At 38.8% G+C, this 18,642-nt stretch overlaps 1 protein-coding gene across 1 annotated transcript; it reads right to left on the reverse strand.

Annotated features, from left to right (window-relative positions):
* Window positions 1–1,399: 1,399 nt before the first annotated feature.
* LOC135672235 (uncharacterized) lies at window positions 1,400–17,978 on the reverse strand. The gene is made up of 11 exons (XM_065180693.1): window positions 17,880–17,978; window positions 16,665–16,777; window positions 15,629–16,587; window positions 14,973–15,455; window positions 14,505–14,657; window positions 13,196–14,429; window positions 6,264–6,398; window positions 4,841–5,817; window positions 3,953–4,435; window positions 2,927–3,082; window positions 1,400–2,754 (listed from the first exon to the last, which is right to left on the reverse strand). The coding sequence occupies exons 3-11, from the start codon at window positions 16,563–16,565 to the stop codon at window positions 1,529–1,531; spliced, it is 5,784 nt and encodes a 1,927-aa protein (XP_065036765.1). The 5' UTR covers window positions 16,566–16,587; window positions 16,665–16,777; window positions 17,880–17,978; the 3' UTR covers window positions 1,400–1,528.
* Window positions 17,979–18,642: the final 664 nt, after the last annotated feature.

Here is an 18,642-nt window from a genome sequence, read left to right on the forward strand (position 1 = left end):
TAATGATCTTGGGAAGACGATCTTCCCAAGCTTAGGAGGAGAGGTTGTGTGGTTGCATGTGAGTTCAAAACCCGGACGGAAGCAGCCATCGCCGATGTCGAAAGGGTACTCTATGCTGATATTACCACAGCTTTTTGGGCAGGTGGAAGGGAGCGGAAACGTTGGATAGCTTGCCGCTGAAGTCACTGCTATCAGCTGCAGCAGTAGCAGTAGCAGGAGGAACTCGACAGACTCCATTAATTCTTTCTCTTCCCTCGCTCTACCACACAAATCATGTCATTTCTTATCAAACAAAAGGATGATTCAAAGAATATGCAGCTGATTAGTTGAAGCCACCTACCAAAATTGACTTGTTTCTCCGACTCTTATGCGAAAGCGCATCCACACCTCGCTGCTACCCGAAATATGTGACACCGGCGATTGAATATATTGGTTTCAACCAAAGGAACCTATTAAAGATATATAAAACAACAAATATTTATTATCTTGAAATAGTCAATCATTTGTTCAAAAATGGGCCCCATTTTCATTGTTGATCCAAAACGTGATCCTCAAATGCAAAAGTCAAATTTATTCCACGTAGACTAATTCAAAGTGAGCCTTTCGAAGAACAATAAGAAAGAGGTGAGTCCTTTCCTTGAAAGTATAACGTTGAAATGATGTTGGTAGGATTACTCAAAAACTCTCATCACGCGGTCCTCCTCATACCGTGTGTGTCGGCAGCTCTTTTCCCTCCTATAAGTCAAGTCATTGGTACAAGTTTGAAAACTAATAATGACGACCTTAAATCAATCTCATCAATGTTAACACACACACACATATATATATATATATATATATATATATATATATATATATATATATATATATATATATATATATATATATATATATATATTAGGTTAAATACCAATTCAATATAAAATTTTGAGTTTTTAAGTCATGAGCGAAACTTATGTAACTTGAATTTTTCAATTATTAGTCATTCGAGACTATCGGCCCATCTTTTTATGTCATATATATAATTTTTTTTTCCAACGGAGGTGGTGGGCAAATTAGATTGTACCAAAATGAGCATTTTCATGAGATATATATATATATATATATATATATATATATATATATATGGTAAGAGCTCTCTGTCATGGATCGGACCTTAGAGTGAAATGATCAGCCGAATGACTTCATGCCATCAACTAATCCAAGAAGATGTAAATTCAAACACGATGAACCCAAGTGATAACACAAACCAGTCCTATACAAACGATTTGAGAAACATCACCATAAAACATGGACCGACGATGGTCATAAAACAAGAGAAGAAACGTGTTGTATACACGTGATTTGATCATATAAAAGGGTAGTTCTCTGAACATTATTACAATATAAGTAGAGTCAGAAACTGTCTTAGCAACAAGTTTGAAACATAACATTACCCATATAACCATTACATACGATCCTCAAGCAGAAGGAAGCTTATTCAGTATCATTCAAGCAGCCAATAAAGATTTGGGCGTCGAATACAAACTCACCGTGGGTAATGATGCGACCACATAAATTCTTTCTCTAAGGTATAATTCCTGGATGTACCTTGATTTGCTTGGTCGACGACTTCAGAGAAGCCATAAGGTGAGTCTCTCTGCAGATGCTCGGTTTCTTCGTCACCTTTAACCAAACAATGTCCTGTTTTTTTCAGTCTGATCCTTCTCAAGTTCTGTAATTTATACTCCACCTCTTTCATCGTAGGCCGTTTAACCCCTTTCAATCTTAAACACATTTCTACCAATCCAATCATGTCGATGAGCTCTTCTTCGGTTGCTTCTTTCATAACAAGATCATCTATAAGATCAAAGGGACGATTCGCTCTCACCGTTTGATGAAAATGCATCGATAGATTCAGTCTGTCTTCATATTCGGTGGAGAAAATTGGCTTTTTACCTGTTAAAAGCTCTAGAAGAATGACTCCGAAGCTATAAACATCGCTCTTCTCCGTCAACTGACTGGTCTGATAGTACTCCGGGTCAAGATATCCAAAGGTGCCTTGTACAGCAGTGAGTAAATGAGTTTGGTCGAGTGGAATAAGTCTTGAAGATCCAAAATCTGATATTTTAGCCGTTAAATGATCATCTAAGAGAACATTTGATGATTTGACATCTCTATGAAATATCGAAATTGAAGCAGCCGAGTGTAAATAAGCGAGCGCTCCGGCAGCCTCAACAGCAATCCTCAGGCGATCATCCCATGATAATATAGAGTTACCTTCTGGAATATGGAGATGATCTAAAAGAGTCCCATTCGAGATAAACTCATAGATCAACAAGGGAACTTCAGTTTCCAAGCAACACCCGAAAAGCTTAACAATATTCCTGTGATTAATCTGAGAAAGAACTGCAACCTCGTTGATGAACTGGTTTATCTCACTTTGTTTCACATATTTAGATTTTTTGACGGCGACTACACGTTGATCCGACAAAATTCCTTTGTAAACCGTTCCATGTCCGCCGCGGCCGAGCACTCGAGTCTCATCAAAATTATTAGTTGCCTTCTCCATCTCTTCCAGAGAAAATATCTTTGTTCTCTCACTAATATCTTCAGTAGACGAGATTAATTGTTGTAGCAGTAAACCATGATTCTGATGGAAGTATTTTTCTCTAGTTTTCTTTTGTTTTCTTTTTTTCCATTTCCTTCTCAGGATGAGGAGACTCGAACATAAGAGTAATAGGCCTATGCCGGTGCTTGCACCAATGATGACACCTGCACAACATCAATCATAAATTTAGCTCCATAAAAACACTCCTTTAATTTTATTTTCTACGATATATGTGGATAAAGGATTGTCAATGACTTCAATGTCTTCCTTTTGATTTCCATTATTCGATTATGCACCTTTTGCATCTTTATAAGTAAATTAGCCACAATGCCTTACCTAACAGAAGAGTCTGGTTTTTGTTGTTAGGAATGCAGGGTGCAAGTTTCGGATCAACAGATGTGCCCACCGCACAAGTGCAAGTATATCCGCCATCCGTGTTAGTACAATTCCCATAGCAAAGATATTTCTCGGGAGAGTTGCACTCATTGATGTCTAGACAAGTCATTAGAGACAAAAGGAATTATAATTTGCTCATCAAATTACAATAAACAAATTGATAGTAAAGAAGGACAACAAACAAGTATTTGATTTGATCCTGTGTTCAGTAGCTCACCCCATATCTGCTCCTATTGACCATAATTATCTGTTTGTTCTTATTTACTAATTTTATGACACAAAGCTCTCTTTGTAACTCTGCAATTTAGCTAACATAATTTATTTTTTTAAAATATTATAGTACAATTTTCTGTGTGGCTTATTCTGTCGTGTGCTGTTTGATCATATTTGTCGCTCAATTTTTCCTCTCAGAAAAGGTATGTTCATGTATTTTTAACTTTAAGTTATATAAAAAAAACATAGTATTTGTTGTGTAGGTAAGTTATAATTATATAATCGTTAAAATGATCATAATGTTAGAATTTTTCTACAGTGTTTCGTGATGATTCTTGTCATTAACCCTGTTGGGGAATAGTACTAATTCATCTACTATCAATAGATATGATAGATCACATACTGCAAAGAAACATTCATTGAGCCTATAATGTTATGATTTATCTCAAATATATTGTGTTGGCATAGAAACGTCATATCAGATAATGGAGTAACAGAGAGTAAAGATGGAAGTTTGGGAAACTTGAGGCCTTTTCTAGATAATTGGTCTTCTAGATTTTGCACAACCTGTGCAGTTCAGTTCATGGTGATTCACTAAGTTAAAGTGCATAAAATGTTTGTTCTATAATTATTTTGTTAATTACGAGCATAAGACCTTATACTTTGTATGCAAGAACAACTCATACTTGTCGATTTAACGCATAAACAGATTTTAGAGTGCATCATATTAAATTGAAGAAAAGAGTGGAGCACCTGTGCATCCATTAGCCACGTAAGGATTTCCTTGGTAACCTTGCCAGCATTTGCAACGGTATCCCACAAACTTGCCACCGTCGTTAGTAATTGTTGTGTCGATACATGAGCTGTGAGCGTCGACACATGCGAAGGTGCTCATGTTCTTCTTAGCAACCTCGCAATGCTGGAACTCGATCATCCAACTAACGATGGTCTGCTGTTTAAGAACGATGAAAGGTTTATTGCTATTTCCCGTTGCGAAGGTGCCGTCTTTTGACTCGACTTCCAATTGGCCTTCCTCCAGCGATATATTAGTGACTGTGTATTCATCTTGGTAAAGGAGAGTGGGAGGATTGGATGTGGCATTGCATGTCAGAGCAAATGAGTCGTCCCTATTACAGCCCTCCTCCAGCCCAAATGGAAACAAGACGTCGATACTCCCGCATTTGGTAACACAGCCGTTTGCAGCAGCAGTAGCAGCAACAGATGTAAAAGAATTTTCTGTTGATATGATCAAAGTGGTCAGCAGCAGAATTCGGAAAAATATCAAAATATGCATCAATTATATTTGAGACATATAAAATATATTAGGTCATCGTCTAAATAATGTACGGTGACGTAATTAAAATGTTTATCAATTATATTTGGCCAAAGCCAAACACTAATTTTCCATCACAAATACAAACGGAATGCAAAACTACATGGACATTAATGCTTGTACCATCTAATTATATGATGAACATATAAAAGAGTATGCCTCGTGATGATGTGAATTCAATCTCGAGTTTCTAGAGATCATCAGGAAAACTTAACAGAGAAGCATGATTCTACATCACTTTGATCTGATCCAGATAATAATTATACGTATTCGAACTCATTTAAAGAGAGATAGAGGAGGAAAATTACCTTGACAGCCGTTAAGTACATAGGGATTGCCTTGATAACCCAAGGAACATCGACACAAATATCCAACGCTATTAATGGAGTGGAACGGATCAAGAAAGGCACCATGGCAGAAACTATTTTGACTGAGGCAAGCGTATGTATCCGTATTCATGGCCTCTTCACATGAAAGATGATCATTCATGTACCATACCAGGGTGGCCTCTACATTCGTTCTACTTCCGTTTAATACTCCTTCGAGATCGGAATCATTATCACCATTGAATATGATGGCCTTGATGCTAGAGGTATTCACCGAGTGTAACTCAGTTTGACTGAATCGAGTTAGCTGAACCTCCATGGCAGTTGTACTCACAGAATATAGATTTAATGTGAAATATTCTTCATTACTGTCGGACCACTCTGAATATTGATTCGGATCACTGACAGCGCAGAAACTAAAACGAGTGCTGATGGATTTATTGGTGGTAAGATCCACTAGACTGGCCATAGCGCTACAACCCACAACGTAAACTCTGTTAGATGTCAATCCTTGATAAGCATTACGTATCATCTGTTCCTCCAAGTACAAAGAGTAAGGCCAATTCTCCAGATCAATCAGTGAGGCGCGTTTAAACTCATCGTCGACACCCATGACGACAGTTGGTGGTTTGATATATGCCAACCCCTGGTTCATATCAATTCTCGTCACCTCGATGGTGCCATCACCCAGGAAAAGCCTGGGAGCGCTGGTGGAATGGTTTCTGCAGGTAAGATTAAAGCCCGGCCGAAAACAACCATCGCCGATGCCGAAAGGATACTCGAAGCTTATACTCCCACAACTTTTTGGGCAGAAAAAAGGCAGAGGAAAAGTTGTGTTTGTTGATCTACTTTCTGTTCTTATTGAACCCATTGATGTGGATGCCAGAAGAAAGAGTAAAATCTTGACCAACCCCATCCCTCCTCTTCCCTCTCCTAATCCGACCATTTTCCTCTTCCACCTGCCACATACCGACTTGCATTAGTTGGCAATCCAGACACGAGTAAAACGTTATTGCAAACGGTTAGAAAACTAATAATGACGACCTTAAATCAATCTCATCAATGTTAACACACACACACACACACACACACACACACACACACACACACACACACACATATATATATATATATATATATATATATATATATATATAAGGTCAAATACCAATTCAATATAAAATTTTGAGTTTTCAGTTATTAGTCATACGAGACGATCGATCCATCTTTTTATGTCACATATATAAATTATTATTTTTTAGATTGTGCCAGAATGAGCATTTTCATGAGATACGATTAGAGATGAGCAAACAACAGAGAAAAATCATTCATATAGTTTAAGTCGAATTATTTGGATCTTTGTATTATTCTTCGTTCGTATAAATAGAAAGAGCAAGACGCTTACACTGACGTTATCGAGGGAAGGAGCTCCTGAGGCTTGAGCAGCAGAGAGATCAGAAGAAGACGGTCACTGATGCCTACTCCTAGAGGGACGAACTTGCCAAATTGTAGAGAGAAATAGGTTGCAGATATAGGCAACCTATTCCGATGGAAAACTGGAGCTATACTTCTCTACAGTCAATCACGTTGACGAAGACTAAAGACTTTTAGCTTGGAGTGGTAATGTGTTATTTGAACTCTGAACTCGTCAGAGTTGATCCATCAGGCAGGCTTGATGATGATGCTATACTTTTCTCTATGCTGTCAAATCGGTGTTAATACACTAAGATATAATATCATAGACATTGGCGCGAACCCTTTGACAAACTTTTAACTCGGATTACCATAAACTGAATGCAACCATCGTTTTATGCGTCAATCGCTTTAACATAATTAGTTTCATGAGAATATGCATGAAAACATGAATGTCGTATTTTGATAAGTATTTATGTTTTAATCTATGTTTTGAATGACGCAGGATGAGACAATTAAAGCAAGAAAAATTATGTTAGGCCAGAGGAACATATCTGAAGATTGGACGTCGAGCCAGTGGATCGGTGGACGTATCGACAGAAGGCTTCGGGACGTGGATTAGGACATCGGGCCAAGAAGAGCGGGTATTGCGCCAAGGATATCGGAGTTACGGAGTCAACTGGCCGATTGAGCAATAGGCCGCAAGAGAGGATGATGCGCCAAAGAATCGGACGATGCGTCGAGGGACCAATGACATGTCAAACAACTTGATTAATGCTTAGTATTAATTGTCTATCGAAGTTTGTTTTATATGTGCAGGATTAACTACGATAGCAAGGCATGAAGCAAAATGAAGTCCCGAAGTCAAGGAGGCGATCACGTTGGGAGTTCGAAAGTTCATTGGAAGTCCGGACGTTCGTCAGAAGTTCTGGAGGAACTAGCCAAGAAGTCTCGGAACTTGCCAGAGAAGCTCATCGGAACTCGCTAAGAAGATCATCGTGAAGTCCAGGAGCTTGCCTATAGTCCTCCGGAATATTGCCGAGAGATCGTCGGAAGTTCGCTAGAAGATCACCAGAAGATTGCCGGAAAAATAGACTTACAGACTTTGTTTAGCTTAGAATATGTCTTAGGAATCATAGTTAGCATGTAATTAGGCTTGGATTGAGCCAACCCAATTAGAGCCAGCTAGACCTATGTAAGAACTATGTTGGGCCCAATAAGAAGCCCAAACAGTGCCCCAAGGAGTCTCAACATCGTGGCACAGTCTTCGAGACTGTGTCAGGCGGTGGTACCACTAGTCTGGTCGGTTGTCCCATCCCTGGTAGGGTGCCAGGTGGTGGTACTGCCTAGCACTGCCCCCCAAGCGATGGTACCGCCCAACGCAGGCGGTGGTACCTCTCGTGCCCGGGGAACCCAGGATGAGAACACAAGCACAGAGAGTCTAAAAGCAAAAAAACGCTGCTGCTATCTCTTTAGAGTTCTCTCCTCTACTCTAAGTGTTAGATTTCTGTAAGAGAGGAGTGTGAGTGCTTGTAAGGGTTATTTCCTAAACTTGTTAAAAAGAGAAGATGGGTGTAAAATGGTGATTGGCCTTCGCCTATTGAAGGAAGGCTTCTAGTGGACGTAGGTGACCTCGTCGGATGAGGAATCCGAAAGTGGATGTAGGTCAAGATTGATCGAACCACTCTAAATCTCGATTTGCATTTTATTCTTGCTATTTTCTTACTACAAACCTCTTTAAGTGCTTACTACCTTCAAGCTATCTTTACGAATACACTTTCAAAGTTATTATCTTTACGAAACGGCTTTTACGTCGAAATCGGTTTTTTGTTGAATCTCGGATTTTGATGATGAAACTAATTGATTGTGTTTAAATGTTTGACTACATTTTGAGTGATACAGGTCTACTCGATCAGGATTAGACAATTAACGCAGGAGGAATTGACGTTGCGTCGGAGGAGATCACGTCAGGATATTGGATGGCAGAAGGCTTCGGGCGTCGGGCATCGGGCCAAGGAGAGCGAAATTGCGCCAAGGATATCGGGGTTGCGGAGGTCAACCGCCGATTGGGCAACAAGCCGCAAGAGAGGACGATGCACCGAAGAATCGGATGAAGCGCCAACCAATGACGTGCCGGGCAACAGAATGTCAATTTGCGTTATAATAATTATCTAGATCGGAGTAGAGTGTTTGCTTGTGTGTGCAGGATTAACTACGATAACCAGAAAACACAAAGCGAGAATACCGGAGTCAAGTTCGATGGACGTTTAAGAGTCCGAAGAATCGTCGGAGATGCTGCTAGAACCAACCGAGAAGAAATCGGGAACCTGTCGGAATTTTCGGAAGTTCGCCGAAGAGATCGTCGGAGGTTCACGGAGATCACCGAGAAGGCTCGGCTACTCATTAAAGTCATCACAAGTTCGGGAGCTTGCTAGAAGCCCGTCAGCAGAAAGTTCGTCGGAAAGCTCGCCAGAACAAGACTCGACGTTCGCGGTTGAAAATTTGCTTAGGATGTGTTTTGGTTATGTAGTCCAATTGTAATTAGGATTAGGATTAAGAGATAATCCTATATCCTGGTTAGGGGCCAACTGGGCCCAAAGTCAGAGTTGGTTTAGACTAAAAATTAAGCTAAACCAGCAAACTAGAGAGCCAAGATTGAAGCCCAACTAGTGGCTGAAAACACTGTAGTCGGGCTGAAAACATTGTAGGCGGTGGCACCGCCTAGCTGGGCGGTGACACCTCCTGGCTTGGCGGTGGCACCGCCCAGCACCCGAGCGCTGGGCGGTGGCACTGCTTGGTTGGACGGTGGCACCTCCAACAGCGGGAACCCAAAGAGAATTCAAATTTTGAAGCCCAAATTTGAATCCTCTTGAGGCCTATAAATACCCCTCAAATCTCAGCTGAGAGAACAACTTTTTGAGCAGCAAGTGTTTGAGAGAAAAGCCTTAGAAAAGTGTTAGCTTGTCTTGTTTTCAATTTGCTAGTGTTCACCTCCTTCTTTCTTGTTGAAAATCTGTAAGAGAGTGAACCGCTTGTAAAAGTTGTAAGAGGGGTATTCACCCTTCACTTTCAAGAGATTTGCTAGTGGAAGGTGGAAGCCTCATCGAAGAGGGGCCTCGCAAGTGGATGTAAGTCACTTGACCGAACCACTTTAAAAACGGCGTAATCTCTGGTTTGCATTTCTTATTATCATTTACATTACTGCAAATCTTCTTACTTGCTTTGTTTCATCATTACCTTTGCTGCGCAACTTTAAGAATACGCTTTCAAGTTAAGCTTTTCAAGTTCCGTTCTTATCGTACGAAAGATTTTACTAAAACCGAAGTTTTAATCCGCTGCACTAATTCACCCCCCCCTCTTAGTGCCACTCCTATCCTAACATTTTTAACGTATAAGAGATTTAATAAAGTTGACGTTTTTATCCGCTGCACTAATTCACCCCCCACTCTCAGTGTCGACCCTGATCCTAACAATTGGTATTAGAGCCTCGTTATTTCTCAGTTGGTTTAACACCCAAGAGAAATTGCTCATTTCGGCTTTCAAGAGAGTTACTCTCTCATTCGTCCTCTCTTTTTCAATGGGACGAACTATACTTATTGGAAAACTAGAATGAGAGTTTTCTTGCTTTCATTGAATCTCGATTTATGGAATTTAGTCAAAAATGGTTTTCAAAAGTCTTCTCTTCTAATGAACCATTGGAATGATTTGGAGAAGAAGGTTTTTTCTCTAAATGCAAAGGCTATAAATGTCTTATTTTGCGCTTTAGATAAAACAGAGTTTAATCGGATTTTTTTGTACGAAACGGCCTTCGATATTTAGCATATCCTCGAAATCACACACGAAGACACAAGTAGCATAAAAGATTCTAAAGTAAATTTTTTAATACACGATTTTAAAATTTTTCAAATGAAACCAAACGAAACCATTGTTGACATGTACACCCATTTTATGGATGTTGTCAATAGTTTAAAAGCACTTCGTAGAAGTTTTTCGGATTTTGAACTTGTGAACAAGATTTTGCATTCTCTTTCTAAGAAGTGAGATTCAAAAGTAACAGCTTTACAAGAAACAAAAGATTTAAATATTTTTTTCACTTAAAGAACTTATCGGTACATTGATGACATATGCAATGGTGCACAATGCACTTGATGAACATGATGAACAAATCCACCTTTTAAAGAACAAGAAAGATTTGGGACATAGAACATTTGAAGATCACTCGAGCATAAGCTCAAGTGATGGTGAACTTAAACTACAAATGAAATCTAAAAGGTTCATGAAACAAAAATTAAAAAGAAAAAAAAACGGAACTACTTGCTTTGAATTCAAGAAGAAGAACAAAAATTGGGATGAATCGAACTCCTCTGAAGACGAGGAGAAAATCAAGAAAGGCGAGATGGCTAACTACGCCTTAACGGCTTTCGACATTGAGATAATCAAAACGCCTTTAGTTTACTTTGAAATTACATGATGCTTTCCATGATGTATTTTCATTTTTATATAATTTAATTTTTTTTTTTGAAAATTGCATAATGTAATGAAAATGCAAAAATTATGATCATGATAGTAATTTCAAAAATGATAATGAAAATTACATATTTAATAAAAAAATTATTTTGATTAAACATACCTTATGAAATCATGCTATATGTGGTTAAGAAGCAATAATGTGTATCATGTTGATTTTCATATTATTTCTTGATTTTGATTAAATGAAATCATGTTTGATTTGAAGTAAATGCATAATGATCATGCTTAATAAATTTATATTTCAAAATTATGCATGATGATTTTTGTGATTTTGTTATCTTTTGAAAGATCTTTTTCGGCGTTAATGAATGATGCATGGATTTAGCATAAAAGAAAAAAACAAGCATGTACGAAATCAATCAATGAGTTGAAACAAAAGAAGAAAATCATTTTTCTTGAATTTTTTTTTCTCTATCTTATCGATTTTTCACTAAGAGACTAATAACATTATTTATGTCATTTTAAATATCTTGAAAGAAATGTTGAGATTTTGATGATTATGATTATTTGAATTTAATGGTTTTTATCGAAATCATGATCTTGATTTCTCATGAGTTATAACTTGAAATCATTATGAATCAAGATATCCTACTTTGTGTTCTTGTATCTTCTGATTGAAATTTAATGAAATGAATCATGATTTTTTTCAAAATTATAATTTTTATGATTCATAAAAAATTGAGAGATATTATACATGAATTGTGATCATTTATGTGATATTTACGTGAATTGAGAGATTTTGATGATTATGATAATGATGAATGTAAATTTTTTTCATGTATTTATGGATGGAAACAGTGTTATTAAATGGTTGGTGACTTGGAAGATGAACGGATAAGAGAAAGAAAGTTAGAAGAAAGACAGGTAGGCAGTGAACCAAAGTCTTCCTTCTCGTTTCACACAACAAGAAAGACTAATCATACTCATTTTTTGGAAACTTTTATTGTCAAACTTCGATTAATTTCCAATGGCAAAAATATTCATTACTGATGAGCAGTTGAATTGTTGAAAACGAGTTCAAAAGATGGTAAACCTAATAATAAGCAGAAAGATAGTTGATCAAATATATGCGATAGTAACCTGAGGTGAGGTTCATATATAGATAAATACCAAGTAATAAGCCTTATCCTCCGATCTTATCCTCTTAATCAATATAAAATCATGATTAAACATACGAATCGATGGCATTCTACCGATCTTCATCTTCCGCAAACTATAATTGCATGGTTTTGAAAACCTTCGTTTTCTTGAAAATATAATAGTGAATTATTGTTTATTTCCTTGGAAAAGTCTTTATGTATTTGATTTTCCTTTTTCCACAAGAGTCTACGATATAAGTTTCTGAGTCGTCTGATCCATCAATTCGCTCGTCCTATCTCCTGTGGGAACGAATTAGTTAGTCTATAAGAAAACGCGTATAGTGTATCATTTTTTCATATTGTGTTGGTTGATAGAGACGCAGCGCGCGATGATCCACCCGGAAGTCCATGGTTAGCTGGTTGACTGACTCGACGACTCCCACAATTCTCACACTTTGTGTCTTTCACATACTCTTCGTCGAACATACGTGGTTTAGAAACTCAACAAGAATCCAACTCTGAGACTACAAGAGATTCTGTGTCAAACGGCTCTCTCGGCTCAGCTGTGATGTCACGTGACCCCACCTCATTGGAACATATGTTCGATGGCTGAGGGGGTAGACCGACACAAACTCGACCTGCAGCAAACTATATGCTTTGATCAAACCCAGATTTATTTCCTCATAAAAATTAAGAGAAAAAATCTATCGAAATTTGGATCTCGTGTTGGCTCCCTTTCGTGGATCGGATTGTAGATCGAAGGTTCCTCGAATGAGCAAACTCAAGTTCGATTGAAGGTTTCTTGATGGAATCCAAACTCAAGTTCTTCGAATGAGCAAACTAAAGAACGAATGGAATAGGATTCACAAGTATCCATCCTGCAACCATCTCTATATATAACATTTATCTCAGATGGAATCCACTTGGCAACTTTTTTTCTTAAATTCATGAATAATTTCTAAATAATAATATGTTATTGAGGTTAAGCAGGTAGGTTTTCGTATTATGGGTTGCACAAATAGTTCAAAGATGAGAAGAACAGTGCATATTTATTTAAGTGTACCAATATGATCTTCTCGTAGAGACTCGTCTCTGCTATCAACTTTATAGAACGATTCATTTACACGATCACATCCATCACAACCATTTCAAGTATAAGCTATGTGCATTCTGTAGAATAATATTTAAAGATGGATATAAATAATGTGATTACTTTTCTGCCAATCAACTTAAGCACATCACAAACCAAGTGTTCATAAGGGTGCCACAGGAATCGAGCAAAGCATCTACTTATCAAGAAGATTAATATGCTTACCGTGCGTAATTTAGTGACGACATCATCTCTTTCTCCAAGCTATAATTTCTAGACGCTTCTTGAATTGCCCTATTATCCAAATTACTGTAAATATTCTTTCCAAGAAAAGTAGAAACTGCATTTAGGCATTCGGAGTCTGCATGACCTTTATCGGTCCAATTATTCCTTCTCTGCTTCTTGATCCTTCTCAAGCTCTGCAACCTAAACTCTACTTCTTTCATCGTGGGCCGATCATTTCCTTTTAGTTGGAGACACATCTGTGCAAGTTGGATCACTTCGTGAAGCCCTTCTTCCATCCCTTCTTTCACAACACGAGCTTCAAGAAATTCTATGAGGCGATCGTCTCTTACTGCTTGGAGAAAATGCATGGACAAATTCATGTTTTCTCCGTCCTCGGCGTGGAAAATTGATCTCTTGCCTGTTAAAAGCTCAACGAGGATGACTCCAAAGCTATAAACATCACTCTTCTCTGTTAGTTGACCGGTTTGGTAGTATTCAGGATCCAAATATCCAAATGTACCTTGCACGCCGGTAGATATATGAGTTTGATCGAGAGGAATGAATCTTGAAGCTCCGAAATCTGATACTTTTACAGTAAGATGATCATCTAAGAGTATATTGGATGACTTGACGTCTCGATGGAAAATAGAGATGCTAGCGGCTGAGTGTAAGTAAGCAAGAGTTCCTGCGGTTTCTGTGGCAATTCTCAGACGATCTTCCCAAGACAATGATGAATCACCATTTGGCATATGCAGATGATCAGAAAGCGTCCCGTTCGAGATAAATTCGTAGACCAACAGGGGGACTTCAGTCTCCAAACAACATCCGAAAAGCTTAACCACATGTCTATGGTTGATTTGAGAAAGAAGGGCAACTTCGTTTATGAACTGATCGATCTCTTTCTTCTTCACGATTTTTGATTTTTTGATGGCGGCCACCCTTTGATCGGATAAAATTCCCTTGTAAACCATTCCATGTCCTCCACGACCGACGATTCGGGTGTCATCAAAATTATTGGTCGCTTTCTCTAAATCTTTCAAGGAGAATATCTTCGTCTTCTCAGCTATATCAGCATCGGATGAGATCAATTGCTGTAGCAGCAAACCATGATTCTGACGAAAGTATCTTTTTCTAGTCTCTTTTTGTTTTCTTTTTCTCCATCTCCGAGAAATGACGACAAAGCTTATACCTAGAAGAAGAACCCCCACGCCGGTGCTTACACCAAGGATTACACCTACATAATGCGTATCATCTGTTACTTCAAATTCTATATTTGTGTTGTGCAAGAGAGATAGTTAAAGACATTTACCAAGCACAAGAATTTGCTTTTTGTCTGCAATACATAATCCATGTATGGGATCGCCATATGTGCCTTCTGGACAAATGCAACTGTAATTGCCAATGCCATTAACACAATGCGCTTTGCACAGATATTTTTCCGGACGCGTGCATTCATCGATATCTAACAAATAAACAACAAATTAGAGACGATGTTTGTACATCGAAATTGACCTCTTGAGTATGATCTTTATATGCACCTGAGAGAACTAATCGTGGCGATATTTTCTGGGAGAATAATAATAGTGAAGAGTTTGAAAACCATTGAAGAAGAAACTGAGAATTGTTTATTTTGTTAAACTGAAAATTCCATCTTCAAGAAATTACATTAATTGTTTTGTTTATTTGATGTATACCATCAATTCAGTTCCCTATCATTGCAATTTCTGCATGGATGAAGTAGACTTAAATTCAAATGCGGCAGCAAATCGTGGGTTACCTTCACAGCCATCAGAAACGTAAGGATTCCCTTCGTAGCCATCGGTACATTTGCAGCGATATCCCAGATGGATGCCAACAGAGTTGGTGATGTTTGCGTTCAGACAAATGCTTTGATCGCTGCGACATGCGTACGTCGTCCTGTTCTGCATCGCCTCCTCGCAGGATTGATACTGGATGACCCAGCTAAACATGGCGCTTTCGTTAAGGAACATGAAAGGCTTGTCTGCGTCAGATGGGATCTCGAAGATGTAGCCATCAGTTTTCCTGAGTTCTAATTGCCCTTGTTCCAAGAGTATGTTACTCACTGGAGCCAGGGAATAGCTGAAATTGAGGAGGAGAATGGGAGGAGTGGCTGTGTCGTTGCATGTCAGAGCAAACGATTCATCCCTGTAGCAGCCTTCTTCGAGCCCAAATGGATAGGGCACATCGATGTCACCACATTTTGTCGCGCAATTAGTTGCAGGGTGAGTCACAGAAGAGCCTGTTGAAGTTGCCGAATGCTTAGAGATTACTGCTCACTTGCACAGTAGATATTAATCGAACTAGAAAAGTTTGTTCTGTAAAAATATTGCAACTAAATTGCAGTTAAATGGGCAAAGATTGCAAACTAGGCATAAGTAGCAGAGTAGATTGCACACGGTAACGGGACATCACCTTGGCAGCCATCGGGTATATATGGATTGCCATGGAAATTTGAGGAACATTTGCAGATATATCCAATTCCAGTGTCGGAAGACTTGTTATAAGACCAGGCATCATAGCAATCACTGTTGCTGCTAAGACAGGCGAAGCTCTCCTTCTTCTTCTGTGCTTCTTCGCAGGATGGTCGATCGTTGATGAACCACCCGAGGGGGAGCTCCACATCGCCATTAAGCCCCTCGAGTTCATCTCTCGTGTAGTATTGGAAAGACATGACGGCCTTGATGCTGGAGTCGTTCACCAAATGTAGCTCGCTCTGGTTAAGTCGCGTTAATCGAATTCCTAATGACTTAGTCAGATTATTCCCCTGGCCACTCCATGGAGATACAAAGTTCTCGCAGTGACCGATGCCATAACCTGTCAGAAATCCTTCATCGATCTGGCTCGTGCCATTGCCAGGGCATAGTGTCAAGCATTGCCCCATGATCTTCCCGTCGGTGGGATTCACTATGGAGGCCAAAGCGCTGCAGCCGATGACCGAAAGCGTGTGATACCCGAACGAGTATGAGTAGGGAATGCTATACACGTCCAGCAAAAGGAAATTGTAAGGTCCATTCCCTAGATTCATCAATGGGGTGTAGGAAGAACCGACGTCGATGCCCATGGTAATGACTGCAGCTTTGATGTAAACCCGGCCATCCACAGCGTCAATGCTCCTGTTGACTTCGATATTGCTGGCGCCCAAGAAAAGCTTAGGAGGAGAGGTTGTGTGGTTGCAGGTGAGTTCAAAGCCCGGACGGAAGCAGCCATCGCCGACGCCGAAGGGGTACACTATGCTGATATTACCACAGCTTTTTGGGCAGGTGGAAGGGAGCGGAAACGTTGGATAGCTTGCTGCTGAAGTCACTGCTATCAGCTGCAGCAGTAGCAGGAGGAACTCCACAGGCTCCATTAGTTCTTTCAATTCCCTCGCTCTACCACAAAAATCATGTCATTGCTTATCAAACCAAAGGATGATTCAAAGAACATGTAGATGATTAGTAGAAGCCACCTGCCAAAATTAACTTGTTTCTCCGACTCTTATGAGAAAGCGCATCCACACCTCGCTGCTACCCGAAATATGTGACACCGGCGATTGGATATAATGGTTTCGACCAAAGGAACCTATTAAAGATATATAAAACAACATAATACTTATTATGTTGAAATAGTCAATCATTTGTTCAAAAATGGGCCTCATTTTCATTGTTGATCCAAAACATGGTCCTCAAATGCAAAAGTCAAATTTATCAACTGACGCGAAGACTAATTCAAGTGAGACTTAAGAACAATAAAAAAGAGGCGAGTTCTTTTCTTGAAAGTATAACGTTGAAATTATGTTGCTAGGGTTCTTCAGTTGACTCAAAAGTCTCATCACGCGGTCCTCCTCATACCCTGTGTGTCGGCAACTCTTTTCCCCCTACAAGTCAAGTCAATGGTATAAGTTTCAAGTCGTCTAACGTGTGTGTCGATGTGCACCACGTGATACATTGTGTCTGGGATTGTCCATAAAATTGGATTCCTCTCGCTCTATACGGAATAACGAGACGTCTTCGGACATCTTATCTTGTCTCGTTCCTTAAGAATACATATTTTTTTTTAAACCAGAATATACTGCTAAGTAAAATTGATTATAAATGTAGTTCCTTACTTACCCTTCGTTACTTATCTCTTACGAAAAAAATTGCTTTTATCGAAGTAGGTTAGAGAAAGAAAAAGTCGGAGAGGAGTTTTCATAAGAATGGAATAGTTATTTTTATTTGGGTAAATTCTAAAAGAAGCTCATATTTTTTTAAAAATTCTCGGCTAGCATTTTTTTTTTTAAAGTAAAATATATATTTTTTTCAAATAATGATATTGTACTTGTCGACAATCGCCTCTACTGAACGCCACTGCATGTCGACCTCATCGTCAAGATATAAATCGTCTCTACTGAACGCCACTGCACTTATGAGCTAAATTTATTATATGTAACTGGATCATTTCAATCATCAAGATATAAATCTATCGATCCATCTTTTTATCTCACATATATAAATATTTTCAACAGTACACCTTTTTTTCTAACGGAGTTGATGGGCAAATTATATTATGTCAGAATGAGCATTTTCATGAGATACGATTAGAGATGAGCAAACAACAGAGAAAAAACATTCATATAGTTTAAGTCGAATTATTCGAATCTTTGTATTATTCTTCGTATAAATAGAAATAGCAAGACGCTTACACTGGTATTATCGAGGGAAGGAGCTCCTGAGGCTTGAGCAGCGTAGAGATAAGAAGAAGACAGTCAGTGATGCCTCCTCCGAGAGAGACGAACTTGCCTAATTATATAGAGAAATAGGTTGCAGATATAAGCAACCTCTTCTAGTGGAAAACTGGAGCTATCCTTTTCGACAGTCAATCACGTTGACGAAGACTTAGGACTTTTAGTGTGGAGTGGTAATTAACTCTTTGAACTCGTCAGAGTTCGATCCATCGGGCACGCTCGGCTCGATGATGATGCTCTACTTTTCCTATATGCTGTCAAATCGGTGTTAATACACTAAGATATAATATCGTAGACATTGGCGCGAAACTTTTAACTCGGATAATCATAAACTGTAGCAACCATCATTTTAATGCGTCAATCGCTTTGACATAATTAGTTTCATGAGAATCTGCATCACAACTAATATCAAGGATCATAGTTTAGCCCTGCAGTGCAAATACTTCATTAACTAATGCGCTATCCGTCAGAAAACGAGATCAGGAAAAGCTACAGATCGCTATCGGAGATATAGATTAGGAAAGGGAATTATATTGCAGTCAACGAAACACACCCGACATTGTTCGCTATCGGAGAAAACCAAAACTTGTCTTTAGGGATGGAAACAGTCAGTATACTCCTCCTCCTAGAGTATACTAACTTTGATCATGAAGATCAAAGGATGAATGTAAATTTTTTCATGTATTTATGGATGGAAACAGTGTTATTTCTTGGTTGGCGA

Source organism: Musa acuminata, chromosome BXJ1-4 (genome assembly GCF_036884655.1).
Source record: "Musa acuminata AAA Group cultivar baxijiao chromosome BXJ1-4, Cavendish_Baxijiao_AAA, whole genome shotgun sequence".
In the NCBI taxonomy this organism is placed as follows: domain Eukaryota; kingdom Viridiplantae; phylum Streptophyta; class Magnoliopsida; order Zingiberales; family Musaceae; genus Musa; species Musa acuminata.